At 43.1% G+C, this 23,933-nt stretch overlaps 1 protein-coding gene across 6 annotated transcripts in view; it reads left to right on the top strand.

The window, feature by feature from the left end:
• LOC137377194 (basic helix-loop-helix ARNT-like protein 1) overlaps positions 1 to 23,933 on the top strand; it is a 73,090-nt gene that overhangs the window by 7,031 nt on the left and 42,126 nt on the right. Inside the window, exons 1-9 of one of the 6 annotated variants that reach the window (XM_068046662.1) lie at positions 4,033 to 4,090; positions 7,530 to 7,677; positions 12,575 to 12,652; positions 13,857 to 13,898; positions 14,366 to 14,523; positions 15,900 to 15,979; positions 19,115 to 19,207; positions 21,413 to 21,530; positions 22,392 to 22,541. In XM_068046662.1, the coding sequence (XP_067902763.1) occupies positions 7,538 to 7,677; positions 12,575 to 12,652; positions 13,857 to 13,898; positions 14,366 to 14,523; positions 15,900 to 15,979; positions 19,115 to 19,207; positions 21,413 to 21,530; positions 22,392 to 22,541 (859 nt within the window). In that variant the 5' untranslated portion in view covers positions 4,033 to 4,090; positions 7,530 to 7,537. Of the gene's footprint in view, positions 1 to 4,032; positions 4,091 to 4,242; positions 4,267 to 7,529; positions 7,678 to 12,574; positions 12,653 to 13,850; positions 13,899 to 14,365; positions 14,524 to 15,899; positions 15,980 to 19,114; positions 19,208 to 21,412; positions 21,531 to 22,391; positions 22,542 to 23,933 lie in introns of those variants that run through there. The other 5 variants (XM_068046663.1, XM_068046660.1, XM_068046661.1 and 2 more) reach the window with 5 other exon arrangements.

Raw genomic sequence — 23,933 nt, 5'->3', positions numbered from 1 at the left:
CCTACTTAACTGTTCTACCTATCTGTGAAAACAATGATCAGTATCCGATGAAGCATCATTGATGTTCCAAAAGCGTATACACCAGAACGTTTTTTAATAGTCTTTCCTTTGTCTATTGTTTTTAAATAGTCTTTAAAGAATTATTACATAGTTTACAGCAACTATACATTCCTTCTAGGCACAAAATCCCCAAAAGTAAAGGCAGTCAACCGTGGATAACAAAGGAAGTTAAAGGATTGTATAAGATTAAAAGAAAAGGCCGATAAAGTTGCCAGAAATAGTAATAAGCCTGAGGATTGGGAGGATTTTCGAATACAGCAAGCAGGAAGAAGAAGCTGATAAAGAAAGGGAGAATAGAATATGAATGTAAATGTGCAAAAATATAAAAACGGACTGTAAAAGCTTCTACAGGTACGTAAAAAGGAAACGTTTGGCTCAGACAGGCAGAGTCAGGAGAATTTATAATGGGGAATAGAGAAATGGCAGAGAAGCTAAATGATTACTTTGTGCCTGTCTTCACTGAGGAAGATACAAGAAATCTCCCAGAATTAGAGATCCGAGAGATTAGGGGGAATGAGGAATTGAAGGAAATTAGTATTAGTAAGAAGGTTGTATTGGAGAAATTAATGGGGCTGAAGGTTGATAAGTCCCCAGGACCTGACATTCTACATCCCAGAGTGTTGAAAGAGGTAGCTATGGAGATAGTGGATGCATTGGTGATCATCTTCCAAAATTCTATAGATTCTGGAGCGGTTCCTGCAGATTGGAAGATCACAAATGTTACCCCAATATTTAAGAAGGGAGGGAGAGAGAAAACAGGAATTAACAGACCTGTTAGCCTTACATCAGTCGTTGGGAAAATGCTCGAATCTATTCTGAAGGATGTGATAAATGGACACTTTGATAATAATCTGATTGGGCATAGTAAATATGGATTTATGAATGGGAAATCATGTTTGACGAACCTGTTGGAGTTTTTTGAGGATGATACTAACAGAATTGATAAACGGGTGGACGTGGTATACTTGGGTTTTTAGAAGGCTTTTGATAAAGTCCCCCCAGGAGGTTGGTTAGCAAAATTAAAGCACATGGGATAGGAGGTAATACACTGGCATGGATTAGGGATTGGTTAACAAGCAGAGAGTAGGAATAAACTGGTCGTTCTTGCATTGGCAGGCTGTGACTAGTGGGTACCGCAGGCTTCAGTGCTTGGGCCCCAGCTGTTCACAATATATATCAATGATTTCGATGTGGGGACCAAATGTTGTATTTCCAAGTTCGTGGATGACGCAAAACTAGGTGGGAATGTGTGTTGTGAGGAAGATGCAAAGCAGCTTCAAGGGGATTTGGACAGACTTGGTGAGTGGGCAAGAACGTGGCAGATGGAATATAATGTGGAAACGTGTGAGGTTATCCACTTTGGTAGGAGGAATAGATGTGCAGAGTATTTTTTAAATGGTAAGAGATTAGAAAGTGTAGATGTACAAAGGGACCTGGGTGTCCTTGTCAATAAGTCACTAAAAGCTAACATGCAGATGCAGCAAGCAATTAGGAAAACTAATGGTATGTTAACCTTTATCGCAAGAGGATTTGCATATAGGAGTAGTGAAGTCTTGCTTCAATTGTATAGAACCTTTGTTGGACTGCAGTTGGAGTACTGTGTGTAGTTTTGGTCCCCTTACCTTAGGAAGGATATTATTGCCATAAAGGGAGTGCAACAAAGGTTCACCAGACTTGTTCGCGGGATGGCAAGACTGTCCTTTGCAGAGAGATTAGGGAAACTGGGCCTGTATTCTCTAGAGTTTCGAAGAATGAGAGGTGATCTCATTGAACCCGACAATATACGTAAGGAATAGACAGGGTGGATGCAGCTAAGATGTTTCCCCTGGTTGGGGAGTCTAGAACCAGGGGACACAATTTCAAAATAAGGGGGAAACCACTTAGGACGGAGATGAGGAGAAATTTCTTTACTCAGAGGGTTGTGAATCTTTGGAATTATCCACCCCAGAGGCTGTGGAAGCTCAGTCATTGAATAAGGGCAGCACAGTGGTGCAGTGACTAGCGCCGCAGCCTCACAGCGCCAGCAACCCGGGTTCGGTTCTGGGTACTGCCTGTGCGGAGTTTGTAAGTTCTCCCTGTGACCGCGGGGGTTTCCTCCGGGTACTCCGGTTTCCTCCCACATGCCAAAGACTTGCCGGTTGATAGGTAAATTGGCCATTATAGAAAAAAAAAATTGCCCCTAGTGTAGGTAGGTGGTAGGAGAATTGAGGGAAGGTGGGGATGTGAGAGGGGAAAAAAAAGTGGGATTAATGTAGGATTGGTATAAATGGGTGGTTGATTGTCGGCACGGACTCGGTGGGCCAAAGGGCCTATATTGGTGCTGTATCTCTCTTTGACTCTGTTTAAAGCAGAAATTGACAGACTTCTAAATACCAATGACTTAAGGGGATACGAGGATAGTGTTGGGAAAAGACATTGAAGTGGATGATCAGCCATGATCATATTGAATGGTGGGATAGGTTCGATGGGCTGAATGGCCTACTCCTGCTCCTATGTTCCTAGTTCTGTTTTCCATCTTGCACGTGTGCAAATGTCGAGAGGTGATTGTGGAAAGCGTGGAAGTTAAGTGTGCAGTTTCCATTTCCATCCACGTACGCTCCTGCCCTGCCCTTTAGATATTTTGCTCTGCATGTAATTCCTGCAGTTGTTTGTTTGCACTCCTATTACAGGACTTCTTTGTAAGTGTTGCTGATGGGAACAGGAGAAGGCCACTTAGTCCCTTGAGCCCGTTTGATCATTCAGTTAGATCATGGCTGATCCTGTAACACTTACTACTCATACCCAACAAAAATCTAGCAATCTTAGTTTTGAAATTTTCAATTGACCCTCCTCCCCAGCCACAAGCTTTTTTGGGGGTAGGAGTTCCAGACTTCCACTACCCTTTGTGTGAAGAAGTGCTTCCTGACATCGCCCGTGGCTCTAATTTTAAGGTTATGCCCTTTTGGTCTGAATTCCCCCACCAGAGGAAATAGGGTAGTTAGAGAGAAACTGTCAACCTTTTGGTCTTCCACACCTCAAGCAGATCACCTCTTAATTTTCTGTATTCAAGGGAATACAGCCTAGTCTATGCAATCTGCCCTAATAATTTCACTCTTTAGCTCCGTTATCATTTTGATGAATCTTAGCTGCATCTCTCCGAGGCGAATATATTCTTGCGGAGTGCAGTGCCCAGATTTGAATGCTGTGATCCAGATGGAGTCTAATCAGAGCTCCCTATAATTGTAACAAAACTTTATCCCTATGCATTCCAGCCCCTTGAGAAAAAGCACATATTCCATTCACACTTTACATTTTTTTTTGTGCCACTCCACTAACTTTTAGTGATTCTTATACATGGACCTCAAAATCTCTCTGCTCTCTTACATCTGAGTTTACCCTTCAGACCTTTTCATAATTATTTATTTTTTATTTATTTAATCTCTGAACACCTCTATCAGGTCACCCTTCTCTTTTCTAGAGAAAAGAGCCCCAGCCTCTTCAATCCTTCCTGATCGATATAACCTCTCGGCTTTTTGCACTTTTCTCTGGTGCTTCTACATCCTACTGATAACATGGAGACCACAACAGTGCACTGTGCTCCAAATGTGATCTAACCAAGGCTCGATACAAGTTCAACATAACTTCTCTGCTTTTTAATTCTGACTCTCTAGAAATGAATCCCAGTGCATTGTTTTCTTTTTTCATGGCCTTATCAACCTGAGTCCCGATTTTTTTAGTGATCTGTGTACCTCGATTTACCTCTAATATGTGAGTATACCCTCAGGAGTCAGAGCTCACTATGTCAGACCAGGGTTAATTCAGCAGTGACTGGGTGGTGATAGCACTGATTCTTTCCTGAGCGGCTGATTCATCTGACCTACTTTACAGTTGACCTTGATTTGCTGCTCAGCAGAGGTGCCTGCCCCACCACGCAATCAGCTTTGGTGTGTGATTAAACCAGTCACGTGACTGCTCCTTCAGCAGTCGAGAGGAGAGAAAATCTGCTCTGGCTGCGTGAATTCTCTTTGGCACACTTCAAATCGACTGAAGGGTTGGTTGCCTTTTAGAATGATTAAATTGCTGTCCAAGTTATCAAAAGGAGAGGGGAGCGACCTATAAAATAAACTGCTGCGTTTCCAGGGTAGTACTATTGGCATTTACTTCGATTTCACAAGGGAACTTAATCAAGAACTGGCCTAGATGGCATGTATTCAAATAGCCTTTTATGTACGTATCTTGGCAACGAGCTTGGCTCTGATAATTGGCTAATTTCTGTTTTCTCATAAAGCTCCCTGGCTCTTTGTGTGTTGTTGGGAAGCTGTTTCTATTTTTGAGTGTAGGCAGCTTATGCAAGAACTTTTAGTAGATATTGTTACAGCTGTACTCAATTTAGGTGTATAAAGCTGTATTGAAATATATGCTGATAGCATAAGCCTGAGTGGTTGCAGTACTTTGATCTTAATTTGAACTGTGAATAGCTGATTGGTGGAAATGTATGGTGTTTAATTATATTTTATAATTAATTTTCAATGTATGTATCGCTGGCCAGGCCAGCATTTATTGCTCATCCCTAATTGCCCTCGAGAAAGTGGTGGTGAGCTGCCTTCTTGAACCGCTGCAGTCTGTGTGGTGTAGGTACGCCCACAGTGCTGTTAGGGAGGGAGTTTCAGGATTTTGACCCAGTAACAACGAAGGTACAGCGACATACTTCAAAGTCAGGATGGTGTGTGACTTGGAGGGGAAATTACAGGTGGTGGTGTTCCCATGCATCTGCTGATCTTGTCCTCCTCAGTGGTAGAGGTTGTGGGTTTGGGAGGTCCGGTCAAAGGTATCTGAATAACTATGATTTATCGTACATCTTTAAACCCACTACACTCACCAATAGCAAAATATTGTATTTCTTCAAACTGTAATTAACTAGTGTAGAATATGAACAGCCAGATATTAAGATTAGTAATTTCCCATCCTAAACATTACTAGATTTCAGCTTTTTCCCCATGAGTTGTAATCCAAGGGGATTGTTATTTTCTTCTCCCTTCCCAATAACACACTCGGTTATTTTACAATGTTAAAAGCACTATATAAAGGCAACTTTCATTGTCTTCATCTCCTCCTCCTCCTTCTATTGATAGTCTCACTATTGACCAATGATTAGCTTCCCCCAATCACCATGGTCTATTGTTTGATCGCCTTTTGCCTGGAGGGGAATTTCCCAGAGATCTTTTCCAAATTGTTCTTGAAAAAATGGATGAGAATAGTTGTAACTACATCCCTCTGTCCAGCCCTGCAAAATAAGCTGGGCATGCCTCTGTCCGGCCCAGGTAGCTAGGATGGACTAACCTCTGCCCATTATCACCACCTCAGGCCAGCTATGGATGAGCAATAAATGCCAGCCTAGTGAGAGCAATTTTTTTTTAAAAACACAGCAGTGTGATAATCGGTTGCGGGACACACCTTTTAGATGAGAAATTGTTTCCCCACGTAGAAAAGGAACCCCAAAGGACTTTTCCCAGTAGCTAGCTTTAATCTAGTTTTGGTGAAGCTGCATTGTAGGCTTGCCAACTCTCGATGATTGCCTTGGAGTCTCCAGGAATTAAAGATTGAGAGTCATAGGAGGCCATTCAGCCCATCGAGTCTGTGCCTGTTCTCCACAGCAATCCAGCCAGGCCCACTCCCCTGCCCGATCCCCACATTCCTGAAAGTTTATTTCCTTCAAGTGGCCATCCAGTATCCCTTTTGCAAGTGATTCTCAGGCTACAATTAGATAGATAAGAATGGAACCAGGTGAGAACAGTCGCACCCAGCTGGACAACAGTGGAGAGGCGTTGGAGGAGGATGGCGTGGTCAACCATGTCAAGGGCTGCAGACAGATCAAGAAGGATGAGGAGGGATAGTTTACCTTTGTCACAGTCACATAGGTTGTCATTTGTGACTATGCAAAGAGGTGTTTCGGTACTGTGGCAGGGGCGGAAATCTGATTGGAGGGATTTAAACATGGAGTTCTGGGAAAGATGGGAACGAATTTGGAAGGCAATATGTTCAAAGACTTTGGAAAGAGAAGGAAGATTAGAGATGGGACGGTAATGTGCACGCGCATTGGGGTGAAGGGTTGGTTTCTTTCTTTCCATCACCTGAAGTGGGGAAAGAGGTGAGGGAACAGTTTTACACCGATTGACTGAATGGTTAGTTTTGTTTCTCTGTACTAGCTGGAAAGAGCTAGAAACATAAAAATTTAACAGCACAGAAGGAGGCCATTTGGGCCATCGTTTCTGCATTGGCTCTCCGAATGAGCAATTTACCTAGTGCCTCTCGCCTGCCTTCGGTAACCCTGCACATTCTTCATTTTCAGATAACAATCCAATTCCCTATTGTGAATGTCTTTATTGAATCTGCCTCCGCTACACTGTCAGGCAGTGCCTTCCAGATCCGAACCACTCGCTGCATGGAAAAAGTTTTTCCTCATGTTGCTATTGCTTCTTTAGCCGGTTACCTTAAATCTGTGCCCTCTTGTTCTCGATCCTGCCACCCTATCTACTCTGTCCAGACCCCTCATACTTTTGAACACCTCTTTCAAATCTCCTCTCAACCTTCTCCTCCAAGGAAAACAGTTCCAACTTCTCCAATCTATCCACGTAACTGAAGTTCCTCATCCTGGAACCATTCTCGCGAATCTTTTCTGCACTCTTGCTAATGCCTTCACATCTTTCCTAAAGTGTGGCATCCAGAACTGGACACAATACTCCAGTTGAGGCCGAACCAGTATATTATACACGTTTAACATAATTTCCTTGCTTTTGTACTCTATTCTCTTATTAATAAAGCCCAGGATACTGTGTGCTTTATTAACCGCTCTCTCAACCTGTCCTGCCAATTTCAATGATTTATGCACATATACACCCAGGTCCCTCCACTCTTACACCCCCTTTAGAACTGCACCCTTTATTTTATATTGTCTCTCCTCGTTCTTCCTACCAAAATGAATCACTTCACACTTCTCTACATTAGATTTCATCTGCCACTTGTCCGTCCATTCCACCAACCTGTTTATGTCCTTTTGAAGTTCTACACTACCCTCCTCGCAGTTCACAATGACACCTCTAACAGTGCTGCATTCCCTCTGTACTTCATGGGAGTGTCAGCTTGGATTACACACTCGAGGCCTGGAATGGCAGGATGTGTGTTTTGTCAATCTGATTCCTCACTTGGTGCAAATTCTTGTCTCCAGCATATTGTTATCTGGTGATGCCTGGAGACTAACCAAGACACTCGGAGCTGGAAGATGAAAGGAAAAGTCACCCTTGAACTTAACTGTCTCCCGTCACCTGCACTTGCAGGGCCCTGAAAAGTGGTTACCTGTTTAACTTGATTTTTTTTTTTGGGGGTGGGGGTGGGGATGCTTAGTTTGGGGCGAAAGTGGGAGGAAATGCATAACAATAGGGTGGTCAGTTGACTTAAAAATAATTGTAATTCTGTACTTGGATATGTTCCAGATCATCCAATGGCAGACCAGAATATGGACATATCCTCAACAATAAATGATTTTATCGCGACTGATCCAAGTGGATTGATATTGAGCTCCTTGGGCACAACAGGCATGGACTTTAACCGGAAACGCAAAGGAAGTTCCACAGATTATCAGTAAGTTTAAACAGCGATGATTTTGTCTTCAGTTCAACATCTCCCCTTCTGCAAACTTTTGAGAGGATTTTCCCTCTTGTTTTTTTTTCTTTTATGTCCTGGAGTAGATTTGACAGTCTCCGTTTCTCAGTTTGGCTTTGTTCACCCTTTGAGGAGGACAGACAAGGGGATGTGGTGGGTGGGGTATCTGGACTAACGTGAACATAAAACTATTACAGGCTTTAGTTTTACTATTAAGTGAGTTTCAAGTCCCTCTCCAGAGACTTGAGCACATCACCAGACTGGCAGTCCCAGTGCCACTGCCGAGGGAGCGCTGGCACTGTCGGAAGTGATGTCTTTCAGATGAGACGCTAAACCGCAACCCTAATTGCCCTCACAGGTGGGCGTAAAAGATCCCATGGCATTACTTCAAGGAAGAGCAGGGTAGTTCTCCCCAGTCTCTTCGCCAATATATATCCCTCAGTTAACAGCACTGAAAAAAAATCTGCTCATTTGTCTCATCGCTGTTTGTGGGAGCTGGCTGCGTGTAAACTAGCTGCTGTGTTTCCTACATTACAACAGTGACTACACTTCAAAAAGTACTTCATTGGCTATAAAGCGCTTTGAAATGTCCTGCAGTCCTGAAAGGGACTATGTGGTCTGAGGTACATTCTTCAGTGATGACACCCATTTAGGGAGCAACTAAATTAGTGTGAAGCTGTTGGGAAGTTTTTGAACAAAGTCAGGGAGCTAAGAAGAGGCCATTTAGTCTGAGCACAAAGTGCTTGAGCAGTGGCATGTTAGAAAGTGGATATTACAACTTGATTCAGATACCAGCTTATCCATGAACAATGCCACAGCAGATCACCCTGCATAGTTAAACATTTGGTTGATTAGTTTTGAATCTAAAAACTGTAAGATTCTGTTTCAGATAATTCATTTTGATTAGTCAGATTCGAACATTGAAGTTCAGATGTGCATAATGTATTAATAAATAGAAAATGTTGATGCTACATGCTAGAATGCATATATTAATTAGAGTGGATGTCAGTTATACCTTTTGTCTTTGCACCTGATTTCAATGTGACCAGAGTAAAGGAAGAACTTCCTTTTATATAGCATCTTTCTCCTTCTCTAGATATCCCAAAATGCTTTATAACCATAAAGTATTTTATTTGAAGTATAGTCAATGTTGTTTTTGTAGCTTTAAATAGTTGGATGAAGGAATAGATACATGCAGTTGACACTAAGTTTGGTGGGACAGTAAGTAATGTTGATTAGAGCAAAAAATTACAAAGAGACATAGACAGGCTGAGTGGGCAAAACTATGGCAGATGGAGTTCAATGTAGGCAAGCGTGAGGTCATGCATTTTGGATTTGAGAAAGATAAATTGCGCATTGTCTAATTGGTGCAAACTTAGGAACTGTGGAGGAGCAAAGAGATTTGGGAGTACAAGATCTCAAATCATTAAAAGCTGGTAGACAGGTACAAAAAGCCATGGGAAAGGCTAATGCAGTGTTGGCCTCTATGTGGAGAAGGCTGGATTACAAAGGGGAGGAAGCTGTGATTCATTTTTACTTGACATTGGTCAGACCCTACCTGAAATACTGTGTTGAGTTCTGGGCACTGTACCTCAGGAAGGATACATTGGCTTTGGAGGGGGTGCCGTGCAGATTCACCAGAAACAGACTGGGCTGGAAACATTAAATTATTTAAGGTTGCATAAACTTGACCTGTATTCCCTGGAGTATAGATGATTAAGAGGTGATCTAATTGAAGTGAAGTGTTTAAAATGTTAAAAGGATTTGATAGAGTAGGTACAGAGAAACTATTTCCTCTTGTGAAGGAATCCAGAACAAAGGATACAATCTTAAAGTTAGAACTAGGCTGTTAAAGGGGTGATGTCAGGAAGCATTTCTTCACAGAGAGTCATGGAAATCTGGAACTTTGTCCCCCAAAAGGCTGGGGATGCTGGATTTCAATTGGAGCTCTCAAGATTGAGCTGGATAGATTTTTTTGGGGTATGGCTGTTGAGGGATATGGAGTTGAAGTACAGATCAGCCATGATTTAATTGAATAGTTGAACAGACTTGAGGGGCTGAATGCTGTTCATCCTATTCCTGATGTTCCTAGGCTTGATCTAAACCCAGAACTCCGGAAACGCAAGGGCTGCTAAGTTTCACCTCAATGTTCTCTCTTCTGTAGAGACCTTTAGCTGTAGCACAAGTAAGGAAGTACTACATGTTGAGTATCTTGCCTTTGCATCTCTGTCTCAGACACTGTGGTCACCTGGGACTCTGCTCTTTGTATTGGGACATGTGCAAGCATGGTCACCACCTGCCGAACAGGGAAGCAAGGGAGTGCAGCACGCACTGGGGCATCAGGTAGCTCTTACTTTGCTTAGGGATTGCCAGCCCTGGTCGGATGTGTTCCTGGAAGTTTCATCACATGACCCCCTACCTCCAACTGCCCCACCCCCCCACTCCCACCATTAGTCACCCAACACACCCACCCACTCATGGAGCCCACCTCTCTACAGCCAAACAGAAAGCAGGCGGACTCTTTGTCACCCGGTTGGATGATTCTCGACTGTCAGTCAAACAAAGTCTTTCTGTCCCATTTCCAATATTTCTTTAATCAACTGAGGGGGTGAAAAAATGGGGAGAAAAATTGCAAATTTTTAAAGCCCCCTTTGATTTTTCTCTTGTGTTTGCTCGCAGCGATGCCCTGGAGATTAAGTTTCAATTCCTGGAGACTCCAGGTCAATCCTGGAGGGTTGGCAACTCCTAACTCTGTCCCTTACTAAGTAGTGCAGTTTAATTGGCATCTTAATGGAATTATGAACTACTGGGTTCAATTTCAGATGACCTCCAAGGCAGCATCTTGCTATGAAAAAGAAAAATTGGGATCCCAGAACTTTTAATTGCTGGGTATGTCTGTATAGATTTGTTACCTTGTCACATTTTGTCACAGTGGCGCCGTGGTTAGCACCGCAGCCTCACAGCTCCAGCGACCCGGGTTCAATTCTGGGTACTGCCTGTGTGGAGTTTGCAAGTTCTCCCTGTGTCTGCGTGGGTTTCCTCCGGGTGCTCCGGTTTCCTCCCACAAGCCAAAAGACTTGCAGGTTGGTAGGTAAATTGGCCATTATAAGTTGCCCCTAGTATAGGTAGGTGGTAGGGAAATATAGGGGACAGGTGGGGATGTGGTAGGAATATGGGATTAGTGTAGGATTAGTATAAATGGATGGTTGATGGTCGGCACAGACTCGGGCCGAAAGGCCTGTTTCAGTGCTGTATCTCTAAACTAAACATAAACACATTCAGGGATCTTTCTCTTAATTTAGTTGGAGGTGTGAAATAGATGTTGGTGTAGAAACCATAATATTAGCATTGTAGCAAAAGTGTTTCAGGCACTGAACCCTGAGGATGGTCAAGTCCAAAGCTGAGAACAGTGGCAGAGTTTTCAATCAGCAAACTATTTTCAACAATAATGTATAAATTGGATATCTCGGTCAAAGATTTATGCTGACTGACCTTTTGCAATGGTGTCCATCCTATAACTATTGCTCTACTGCTGAATAGTTTAAGGTCCTGAGACCTGTTCAGATTTCTTCTCCCTTTGCCAATCTCCCAAAAAAAATTAAAATCATAGAATGATGTAGCATAGAAGGAGGCCATTCGGCCCATCATGCCTGTGCCAACTCTGAAAAAGCTATCCAGTTAGTTCCACTCCCTGCTCTTTCCACATATCCCTGTAAACCTTTCCTTTTGAAGTATTTATCCAATTCCCTTTTGAAAGTTGCTACTGAATCTGCTTCTACCAGCCTTTCGAGCAGGGCATTTTGTTGGGTAATGTTATTGATGGGTTTGGAGTTACAGTTTGCTGCATCCCCAATGAAGAACTTTTTCAAGTGTAGTCTCTGTTGTAATGCACAAAACAATGCAGCCAATTTGCGCATAGCAAGCTCCCACGATGTAACAGTGACCAGCTAAACTTTTTTTTTGCGATATTGTTTGAGCAATTAAATATTGACCAAGACACTGGGAGAATTCCCCTGCTCTTCTTTGAAATAGTGCCATGCAACATTTTGCATCCATCAGCTTGGATTGTACGCACAAACCTCTGACTGGGCCTCTGACTCCGAACTGAGCCAAGTCAGAGACCTTGGTGGGGAAGGTAGTTGTTCAGGAATTATCATCCTGAAAATAAATGAGATTTGCTATGAAATGCGTTCAGTTGAAAATGGTGATTGGAAGCCTCTGATCCTGACAAACAGGTAACCGCCTAATATCAAGCATTTTAAACCCATATAAATTTATCTGTTACTGAAAAAAAATTATTGTCCTTATTTTTTTCTGACTTGGTGACTTTTCATTTGAGTAAGTATGAAAAAGTGAAGCTATTTAGCTTCCTGAAGTGTGTGTGTGTGGTCGCGGTTTGGAGCAGAAATGAACTGCATCAAATGGGCACCGTTAAATGACAGCGGGCCGGCCCCCGCCGCCTGGGGGTCCGGCCCCTGCCGCCCGCTCTGCCTGGGGGTCCGGCCCCCGCCGCCCGCTCTGCCTGGGGGTCCGGCCCCCGCCGCCCGCTCTGCCTGGGGGTCCGGCCCCCGCCGCCCGCTCTGCCTGGGGGCCCGGCCCCCGCCGCCCGCTCTGCCTGGGGGCCCGGCCCCCGCCGCCCGCTCTCCCGGGGGCCCGGCCCCCGCCGCCCGCTCTCCCTGGGGCCCGGCCCCCGCCGCCCACCCACCTGGCCGGCCCCCGCCGCCCGCTCTCTCTCCTTAGTAAGTATGCAAGTGCCCATTTGATTTAGGTGGAGTACTGTGTTGACTGACTGCATGGGTCCATGTTGGTACTTGAGATGCGACCGGCTGGATCAAGCAAATCAATCATTCTACAATTTATTATTCACAATCTGAAGCAGAGGAAAGCCTCGAGAGATTGTTTGTGTTGCTTTCAGGGATGGGATGGACACTGACAAAGAGGACCAACACAGCAGGTACAGTCAAACTGTTTTCAATTTTTTAGTTTAACAAAAACTTAGGAACAATTTATGCTTTGCTTCTGGCCAAATTTTTAAAGGTGCCTCTTGTTAATGGTATAATTCTGAAGAGATAGATAAATAGTTGAACTGTTATTCTTTTATTTTATATAATCATTCATAGGAAGTGGGCGTTGCTGGCTAGGCTGTCCTTGAATGTCTAATTTCTGATATTTAGGCCGTAATCTCAGGAATTTCTTTCCTAAACCTCTCCGCCTCTCTCTCCTCCTTTAAGATGCTCCTTAAACCAACCTCTTTGAGCAAACTTTTAGTCACCTGTCCTAATATCCCTTTATGTTGCTGGATGTCAAATGTTAACTGATTACGTTCCTGTGAAGCACCTTGGGTAGTTTTACTTCATTAAAGGTGGCATATAAATGCAACTTGTTGTGGTTGTTGCTTGCGCCTTTGTTATTAAGGTAATTAGCTAAAGAACCAGAAGGATTTTTTACACTGAGTTGTTGTGATCTGGAACGCACTGCCTGAAAGGGCGGTGGAAGCAAATTCAATAGTAACTTTCAAAAGGGAATTGGACAAATACTCGAAGGGAAATCTTTTTCAGGGGTCTGGGGAAGGAGCATGGAAGTGGGAGTAATTGGATGGTTCTATCAAAAAGCTGGCACAGGCACGATGGGCCGAATGACCTCCATCTGTGCTGTATGATGCTATAATGTGCCTCCCTTGTATGGGAATGCAAATTAAAGCCCTGTCTTTTCAGTTTTCAGTTTTTATTCCTGAGTTTCTGTAGCTGAGAGTTTAGATGGATGACCCTCAAGAATCTTTGTCTCTAAATGTGAGTCCTGGATCTAACAAGCCAGACAAAGGTAGCTTGCTGAAGAGCTATAACCCACATCCAGCCCTGCGATGCTTCGATTCAGAATTTACGGCCTTGCAGAACGTCATCGTCAACACGCCCAGAAACATGAGCTCCTGTTTTTAGGACTTTCCTTGAACTTTATTTTTTAAGCACAGCATTGATTTTAAAGGAGAATGCTTAATTTAGACCAGGGCAAGCAATCATTTGAATAATGCAAATGGATTCTATTCTGCAATCCTAAATGCTTAAATTTCATTTCTTTCGCACAACCTGAGCATTTGAGCCCATTGAAGTTTTCTGTGAATACAATGGTCTTACGATATCTTTATATGTCTCCTGATCTAGGATGGAATGTACAGACCAGCACGGGAGAGTGAAAAATGCCAGGTAAACATCCAGTTCTTTGTACTCTATCTCTAAAGCCCAGGATCCCAATTAGAGAAGCTGGGATTGTTCTGCTAAGAGCTGCGACGGAAAGCTGGAGATTGTAATGGAGATTCTCAAAATCATGAAGTGGTTTTGATAGAGTAAATGGGGAGAAACCGTTTCCATTGGCGGGGGTGGCGAGGCCAGTAACCAATGGACCTGGATATAAGGCAATTATCGTCACTGTACACACTGCAGGGATTCAATGAGAAGGCCCACTGGCACTTTCTCGGGGAAGCTGGAGATGGGCAATGAATGCTGGCCTTGCCAGTGATGTTCATACCCCATCAAAATAATTTTTAAAAGTATTAAATCCCAATTATTGTAGAATAGCAGTGAAAGTGCAACCAACTGACATCATTTTACAACGTAAATTTCTGTTGAGCTCAATCCAGGAGAAATATCGCATCCTTTTGTTCAATTTTCAGAGAGGCACATAGCCAGATTGAAAAGCGGCGACGGGATAAGATGAACAGTTTTATTGATGAGTTGGCGTCAATGGTGCCAACGTGCAATGCCATGTCACGAAAACTGGACAAACTCACCGTGCTTAGGATGGCTGTACAGCACATGAAGACCTTACGAGGTGAGGAGTTCGCAAGTGAAATGTCATCGTTTTCAGTGATGGCCAAGTCCCTCAAACCAACCCAGGGCTTGTTCGATTTTTGTGTAGATCTTCCAGTGTTAAAATTATGTTGTTGTTTCCATGCAATGTTTAGGGAACATTAGAATTGCTAGACTGGAAAAGACCCAGATCCAACTAGTTCGCCTTCCACTATCCCCAATACAGCAACAATGGAATTGTTGACTAATCACAGCGTTTGGCTACGGTGAATAGTGGTTATGTTACTGACCTAGTATTCCAGATGCCTGGACTAATGATCTGGACACGAGTTCAGATCCCACCACGGTGGCTGGAGAATTTAAATTCAAATAATTAAATAAATCTAGAATAAAAAGTTAGACTTAGTAATGGTGAGCATGAAACTACCGGACTGTCGTAAAAACCCATCTGGTTCATTCGTATCCTATAAGGAAGGAAATCTGCCGTCCTTACCCGGTCTGGCTTCTATGTGCCTCCAGACGCACAGCAATGTGGTTGACTCTTAACTGCCCTCTGAAATGGCCGAGCAAGCCACTCAGTTGTATTCACCATAACTGTGCCAAGAGCAATTAGAGATGGGCAATAAATACTAGCCTTGCCAGTTACACTCACATCCTGCGAATGAATAAAGAAAAAAAAATCAATCTTCATCAGTGAGTCTGCAACAGCCCCGGACATGAGGTGAGGAAAAACCCCCAGTGACAGAGAGCTTTGGGAAACATAGATCCAAAGTCACCTGTTCCTCCCAAGCTCGTTATACTCACCACATCTCATGTCTCAAATTGCCCATAGACTGTGTCACAAAATAGTATTTTCTGAAATGAGCCAAATTGACACTCGGCAGTAAAGATGAATATCCTTGCATTCAGTAGAGTTTTAGGGTATTTACAGTTAGATATCATGTTCTAATTTTCCTTTTTTGAAACTAGAATTTGGAGACATTATGTGCCGTACAAGTCACCCCAATAAACTTCAGAAGGTTCTATTTAAAAGCCAATTTGCATACGGTGACATTTTTGCAGCTGGTAGAGATTAGAATCCAGTAGCACTTTTCTGAAGTTTGTTGGGATTGAAGTATGGCAGCTCAAGAAAACAGTTTGGAAAATTGAAGAATAGAATGTAATAATTTTGTAGCCATTGTGCAATCAGACACACACTGATGTAAAAATTGTGACAAATGTTTGACAAGAGGAAGTATACACATTATATAAAATATATGTAGTAAAATATCAAAGTAAAATAACATTTATAGAGTATATGATTGTGATCAAAACTGCTCTTAACAGTTGGAAGTTGAATTACATTTTCAATCCAATCTTGATTAATATCTATCTTTATGCCCGTTTTTGTGATTTCAGGAGCCACAAATGCTTATACAGAGGCTAACTACAAACCTGCTTTTCTATCAGATGATGAACTGAAACATCTTATCCTCAGGGTACATTTTTCTTTTTAACAGAATGCTGTTTTCATTAAACTCCCATTTGGAAATGGGTAGCAGATTGCTGTCTATCTGTATAAACTTTTGATTGTGTCCATCAGAACCCTGGGATGTTGTGCTTTGTATAACACCAGAGATATGAAAAGAAATGAACGGCCAGTTATTCACTACTTTTTTTTCTGACTTTAAGATAACCTGACCTCCCCAAGGACAGCAGACAAGCAGTTGTCCGTCTAGAAAAGCATCAACGAGAATTAGTTCCTAATTGACCGCTGAACCTTTGCTTTTAGATCACCTTGGCAGGAGGTAGTGGTAATGTCACTGGACTAGTAATCCAGAGGCCCAGGCTAGTGCTCTGGGGACATGGGTTTGCATCCCACCACAGCAGATGGTGACATTTGATTTCAATTAATAAATCTGGAATTAGAAAGTTAGTCTAATGGTGACCATGAAACCATTGTCAATTGTTGTAAAAACCCATCTGGTTCACTAATTCCCTTTAAGGAAGGAAATCTGCTGTCCTTACCTGGTCTGGCCTACATGTGACTCCAGACCCATAGCAAAGTGATTGACTCTTAACTGCACTCGAAATGACTTAGCAAGCCACTCAGTTCAAGGGCAATTAGAGATGAGCAATACATGCTGGCCTAGCCAGCGACGCCCAGATCCCAATTAAAAAAAAACTTCCCTCCAGGTGAGGCCTTAAAATGACCAGCTAAATTAATAGCTCGGACATTAGGATAGTGCTCTATCTACGAGCAATGCCATGGGTGATCTACTAGTACAGTCCCCCACCACTTATTCCAGAGAGTGGTGAAAATGTAGAACTCGCTACCACAAGGAGTAGTTGAGGTGATTAGCATAGATACATTTAAGAGGAGGCTAGATAAACACATGAGGGAGAGAGAACTAGAAGGATATGCTGATGGGGTGAGTTGAGGATGCTCGTGTGGAGCACAAACACCAGCATGGACCAGATGGGCTGAATGGCCTGTTTCTGTGTAGTACATTCTATGTAATTATATCAGACATGTTGTGCAAATGGGATTGGCTGTACATGATGGCTAGTATAACATCAAACTATTACAGTAATCTAGTTAACAGGAATGCTGTAGATTACAAATAAACTCAACAAGACTACATGGAATGTAATTATTTTTCTTTAAACTGCAGTCAGTTCTTGGTATAAACTGTAAGGTGATGTGGGGGTCACCATCTAGAGTGGATTTGAAGGGCTTAAGTACTGAAGGTACTGAACATTAACCAGGTGTTATTTACCTACATTGTTCCTGCATTCAATGCAGTTTAACAAGGTGTAAACCTTGTAAACAAAGCTGTTTCTACCCATTAAAAGCAGATGCTGAAAATGCTGTAATGGCATTTGAAATAGACATGAATGCAAATGACTAATGACTATCCCTTTTTGCCTGATATAATTGACTGCTCATTTACAAAAATAAACTCTTGGTGTTAGTGACAGATAGCAAAGAAACGAAGAAACGAACGCCACATGTCCTTTACTTGACAGCACAGACCGATTTCAAGCGGAGCACACAGCAATGCGAAGGCAGCCAGCTGCTAGACAGTTTGAAGTTCATGGTTGGCGCAAAGCGATGTCAACAGTGCCAAGGTGTGCAAGCTGAACTCAGCCTGGTCGTGATTGGGCCTAACTTGTTTGCACCCACGAAATTGGCATTGTCGTTTCTGGAAGTCTTTGTGTTTCCAAAAAGTGGCCACGAGAGTCCTCCTTCCCTCTGTGAGAGAGAAATCAAAATAGATCCACAATGATCGGCAAGAAACTGTGGTTGTCTTCCTGTAAAACAGAAACATAGGAAAAGGAGGAGGCCATTGAGCCTCTTCCGCCATTTAATTAGATCATGGCCGATCTATATCTTAACTTCATCCATCCTCCTTTTACACCTTTGTCTAACAAAAATCCATCGATCTCAGACTTAAAATTATTAATTAAATTGCTTTATCTTCTTTCACCCTTTCACAAAGAAGTGTTTTCCTAACTTCCCTCCTGCATGGCCTGGCTCTGATTTTCAGGTTATGTCCCTTTTTCCTCAACACTCCCACCTACAGAATACGTTTCTCTCTCTCTACCCTATCAATTCCTTTCAAAATTTGAGAAACGTCAAATCAAATCACCCATAAACCTTCTATATTCAGGGAATACGAGCCTAGTTATGTAATCTTTCTTCATAACCTAACCCTTGGAGCCTTTCAATTTAATTGAATTGAAACTGCCCATAATAAATTTAATTGGGAATAGAGTTCACACCTTTCAAGCCCTGGTTCAGTGGTAGTGCACACTTGACATTTTCAAAACTGAGATTGATAGATTGTGCAAGGGTATCATGGGATATGGAGCAAAGCCGGGTAAATGGAGTTAAGGTACAGATCAGCCACGATCTGAATCTTGATTGGCACCCCCATCCACCATCTTAAACATTCACTCCCTTTACCACCGGCACACAGTGGCAGCAGTGTGTACCATCTACAAGATGCACTGCTGCAACTTGCCAAGGCTCCTTGGACAGAACCACCCAGACCCATGGCCACCTAGAAGGGCAAGGACAGCAGACACATGGGAATATCAGCATTTGCAAGTTCACCTCCAAGTCACACACCAGCCTGACTTGTAAATATATCACTATTCCTTCATCATCACTGAGTCAAACTGCCTCCCTAACAGCACTGTGGGTGTACCTTCACCACATGGACTGCAGCGGTTCAAGAATGTGACTCCCCTCCACCTTCTTAAGGGCAATTAAGGATGGGCAATAAATGCTGGCCTTGCCTTTGTTGTCCACATGCTGTGAATGAATATATAAAAACAATTGGAGGAACAGGTGTATGGGGCTGAATGACTTCCTCTTGTTCCTATAATGTACATCCTAAACCTATTCCTGAAGAACTCCAGTTAATGCTTAGTAGAATTCATCACCCAGCTGTGGGCTGTGTTTGACAGTTGTTACTGATCTGTTTGTAAGCACATGTACATACATGTACATACTTGTTTGTATATATTGGAGAGGTCTTGGCTTGTTGTATCGGAGGGAAAGGGGGATGGGTATTGGCTCTTTATTGGAGGATGTTCACTCACTAAACTATCTGCTGTTCCCACAGGCAGCTGACGGATTTCTTTTTGTTGTGGGTTGCGACAGAGGAAAGATACTTTTTGTGTCTGAATCGGTTTTCAAAATCCTCAACTACAGCCAGGTAAAGTTGCACAACCACAAAGTGACTCGAGTCTTGTAATGGGCACAGGGGGTAAAGTTGCACAGCCACAAAGTGACTCGAGTCTTGTAATGGGCACAGGGGGTAAAGTTGCACAGCCACAAAGTGACTCGAGTCTCTTAATGGGCACAGGGGGTAAAGTTGCACAGCCACAAAGTGTCTCGAGTCTTGTAATGGGCACAGGAGGTAAAGTTGCACAGCCACAAAGTGACTCGAGTCTCGTAATGGGCACAGGGGGTAAAGTTGCACAACCACAAAGTGACTCGAGTCTTGTAATGGGCACAGATCTCTCCAACGTTATAGCTCCACTGACAAGGTCTCCACAATACTGAGACGTTTGTAGCCTGGAGTTTAACTGAAATCTTGAGTTCAGTGAGGAAGAATGTAAAAGGATAAAAGGGAGGAGCAGGGGAATTGGGATGAGACTAGTCCAGTTGAAGAGCTAGCACCAGGAGAGGCGCAGTTGGCTGTATGGCCTTGTTATATACTGTGGTTCTATTGATGTAATGTTTGTAGCAATTAAATATATTCTCTACATTTGATACAATGGAAGCCTCTCCACCAACTACAAAGCTCAACTCAGACGCAGGAGTGACTTCAGCCATAAAAATTTAGTTCGTATTTTGGGACACAGTTTAAGATAATTGGTAAAAGAACCAGAGGGAAGATAAGGATTTTTTTTTTAACACAGTGAGTTGTTGTGATCTGGAATGCGCTGTCTGAAAGGGCAGTGGAAGCAGATTCAATAATAACTTTCAAAAGGAAATTGCACACACACTTGAAAAGGGGAAAAAAAATCAGGGCTACGGGGACAGTAGGGGAATGGGGACTAATTGACTAGCTTTTTAAAAGAGGTGGCACAGGTACGATCGGCTGGTTGTGGGTAATTTGTTTTATTGAAAGTTTAAAATGATTACAATATGGAATCTTTTTTCAATCTTAAAACTTATGTCTTTTGTTATTGAAAGTGTAATAGTCTAAACTTGGCTCTGTCGTTGCCACTCACATTTGTGTCAGAAGGTTGTGTGTTCAAGTCCTGCTTTAAAGACTTGAGCAAAAAATCTATGCTGACACTCCTAGTACAGTACTGAGGGAGTGCTGTACTGTTGGAGGTTCCATCTTCCAGATGAGGCATTAAACCGAGGCCCCATCTTCTCTCTCAGTTGGACCTAAAAAATGCCACAGCCACTATATTGAAAAAGATCAGGGGAGTTCTCCCCGATGACCTGGCCAATATTTATTTCTCAATCAGCATCAGTGAAACAGATTATCTGGTCATCATCGCATTGTTGTTTGTGGGAGCTTGCTGTGCACAAATGGCTGTGGCACATCCTACATTACAACAGCGACTACACTTCAAAAGTACCTCATTGGCCATAAATCCATTTGGGACATCCTGAGGCAGTGAAAGGCACTAGAGAAATGCAAGTTCTTTCTTTCAAAGACTGGGCATTACAATTGAGTCAATCCTGTTCTGACCCAAATGGGCATTTAATGCTGGATAGTGACGAGAGAGGTGAGGAATCTTGGCTGATATACCCCTTACTAATCCAGGACTATCCTGGCTCATTGTAGAGCCTCTACTGCTGCCCCTTTAGAGAGCAACTAATTTGGTGTAGACCAGCAATGAACTTGGCAGTTGCCGGTTTGACTCATGGATGTGATAGAAGATCTCGATGAGTCACTGTGGAAGGTTTAGCCTTTTGCATCCCGAATAATTTGTTGGGCCAGCCCGTAGAGAGGAACTTGGCCCAAAAGACAGGTCTGTGGCCTCAGTGACAAGCTCATGGGCTCAAGCCCTCTCCAGATCTAACCTGAAAATTTCAGTGCAGGACCAAGGTAGTGCAGATGGGAGGTCAAGCCTAGTTCCTGTCCATCTGTTCAGGTGGGAGTTGGAGATCCCACAGCGCTATTCGAAAAAGAGCAGAGGAGCTCTCCTGGTGTCTTGGGTCAAAATTCCAAACTTCAACCAATACCCCCAAAAAATCCCACACAAACTGGTTGTCTGTCTCATTGCCATTTGTGGGATCTTGCTATGTACAAAAAGCTGTGCAGCCAAATGCATTGAACTTAAGATTGAACTTAACATCGATTGTGAAGCACTTTTGGGAGTGCTCTGGCGATGCAGCATAAATTTGGGATTGAGAGTCTCTCTTTAAATGATCTTTTCCTGTGCTTGATTTGCAGACGGATCTGATTGGTCAGAGTTTGTTTGACTACCTCCACCCGAAGGATATTGCCAAAGTAAAAGAGCAGCTTTCCTCGTTCGATACAGCTCCGAGGGAGAGGCTAATAGATGCCAAAAGTAAGACCCTACACTTCTTCTGTAGAAGCAGCAGCGGCCGCCAACCAGTAAAGGCAGGATATAGAATAAAAACACACAAACAAAATAAAGATGGCCAATGAAAACAAAATATCTCTGCATTTTCCTAGTATTTGTTATCGTGGAGACATCAATATGTCAAACAATCTGCACCAATGAGATTTATCCTTTCTACCCTGCACTTGAAGGGAGTAAGTTTAAAGCTAATCTGTGGGAACAATATTCCAGTGAGCAAGTGGTCAATCTGTGGAATAGGATCCTGAGGGAGACAGTGGAAACAGATAGTGTAGATTCATTCGAATGGTAATTAGATATTTCTCTCTGGTAATATTTTGGGACGCAGTCTGTGAGTAATGTGAGACATAACGTGTGGTGAGTGCAAGGTTCCCAAAGCTCTATCGCTGGGGGTTTTCCTCCCCTCATGTCTGGGACTGTTGTAGACTCATTGATGGAGATTGATCGCTGTGATTGGTCAACAACTCCATTATCATTGGATCATGTGACTACCAGGATGGCAGGAGTTCAGATGAAAGGTCATCGACCTGAAGCATTAACTATTTTTCTCTCCACAGATGCTGCCTGATCTGCTGAGTTTTTCTAGCATTTTCTGTTTTTTCAGATTTCATGCATCCACAGTATTTTGCTTTTGTAGATAGAAAGTGAACTGGATGGTCTTTTTTTGTGTCTCAATTCCTACATTCCTTCTCTGTTTTATTAGTATGCAATTTGGTTTTATTAATCCTTCAGACACTTGCTGGTTATTGTGAGCTGGACATCTTTCCTTTCAGCCTAAATGGTTGAAGTTATGTTCTTTTGTTATCCTGCCTTGTTCTCTACAATCAGCTGGCTTGCCGGTCAAGACGGACATAACTCCGGGACCCTCCCGATTGTGTTCTGGGGCAAGGCGTTCATTCTTCTGTCGGATGAAATGCAACAGGCCTTCGGTCAAGTTAGAGGACAAGGACTTTACCTCGAATTGCTCCAAGAAGAAAGGTAATGTATCATGTTTTGCTTATGCTTCACTGTTCTCTCAGAAAGTCAACATGCAGGTACAGCAAGCAATTAAGAAGGCAAATGGTATGTTGCCCTTTATTACAAAGGGATTGGAGTATAATAATAGGGAAGTCTTGCTGCAATTATATAGGGCTTTGGTGAGGCCACATCTAGAGTAGAGTATCTAGTTTTTGTCTCCTTGCATAAGGAAGGATATACTTGCCTGAGGGGAAGTTCAACAAAGGTTCACTAGATTGATTGCTGGGATGAGAGGGTTGTCCTATGAGAAGAGATTGAGTAGAATGGGCTGATATTCTCTGGATCTTTGAAGAATGAGAGATGATCTCATTGAAATGAATACATTTCTTAGAGTGCTTAACAGGATATATGCTGAGTGGCTGTTTTCCCAAGCTGGAGTGTTTAGAACTCTGATCATAGAATCATAGAAAGTTTAAGGCACAGAAAGATGCCACTTGGCCCATTGTGTCTGTGCCTGATGAAAAACGATCCACCTATTCGAATCTCACATTCCTGCATTTGGTCCGTATGCCTGCAGATTACAGCACTTGAGGTGCATATCCAGACTCCTTTTGAATGAGTTCAGGGTTTCTGCCTCATCCACCCTTTCAGGCAGAGTTCCAGACCCCACCACCCTCTGGGTGAAAAAGTTTTTCCTCATCTCCCCTCTAATTTTTCTACCAATCATTTTAAATCTATGTCCCCTCGTCACTGGCCTCTCCGCTAAGGTGAATAGACCCTTCACCTCCACTCTATCCAGGCCCCTCAAAATTTTGTACATTTCAATCAGATCTCCCCTCAGCCTTCTCTGTTCCAAGGAGAACAACCCCAGCCTATCCAATCTTTCCTCATCGCTGCATTTTTCCAGTCCTGGGAACATCCTCGTAAATTTCCTGTGTACCCTCTCTAGTGCAATTACATCCTTTCTGGAATTTTTTTTTTCATTCATGGGATGTTGGCGTCACTGGCTATGCCAGCATTTATTGCCCATCCCTAATTGCCCTTGAGAAGGTGGTGGTGAACTGCCTTCTTGAACCGTTGCAGTCCATGTGGGGTAGGTACACCCACAGTGCTTTTAGGAAGGGAGTTCCAGGATTTTGACCCAGCGACAGTGAAGGAACGGCGATATAGTTCCAAGTCAGGATGGTGTGTGACTTGGAAGGGAACTTGCAAGTGGTGGTGTTCCCATGCATCTGCTGCTCTTGTCCTTCGAGGTGGTAGAGGTCGCGGGTTTCGAAGGTGCTGTCTAAGGAGCCTTGGTGTGTTGCTGCAATGCATCTTGTAGATGGTACACACTGCTGCCACTGTGCGTCGGTGGTGGAGGGAGTGAATGTTTGTGGATGGTGTGTCAGTCAAGCGGGCTGCTTTGTTCTG

The sequence above is a fragment of the Heterodontus francisci genome, chromosome 14 (assembly GCF_036365525.1).
Source record: "Heterodontus francisci isolate sHetFra1 chromosome 14, sHetFra1.hap1, whole genome shotgun sequence".
In the NCBI taxonomy this organism is placed as follows: Eukaryota; Metazoa; Chordata; class Chondrichthyes; order Heterodontiformes; family Heterodontidae; genus Heterodontus; species Heterodontus francisci.
Note: the sequence above shows the minus strand (reverse complement) of the source record. Positions and strands in the feature narration are given on the sequence as shown.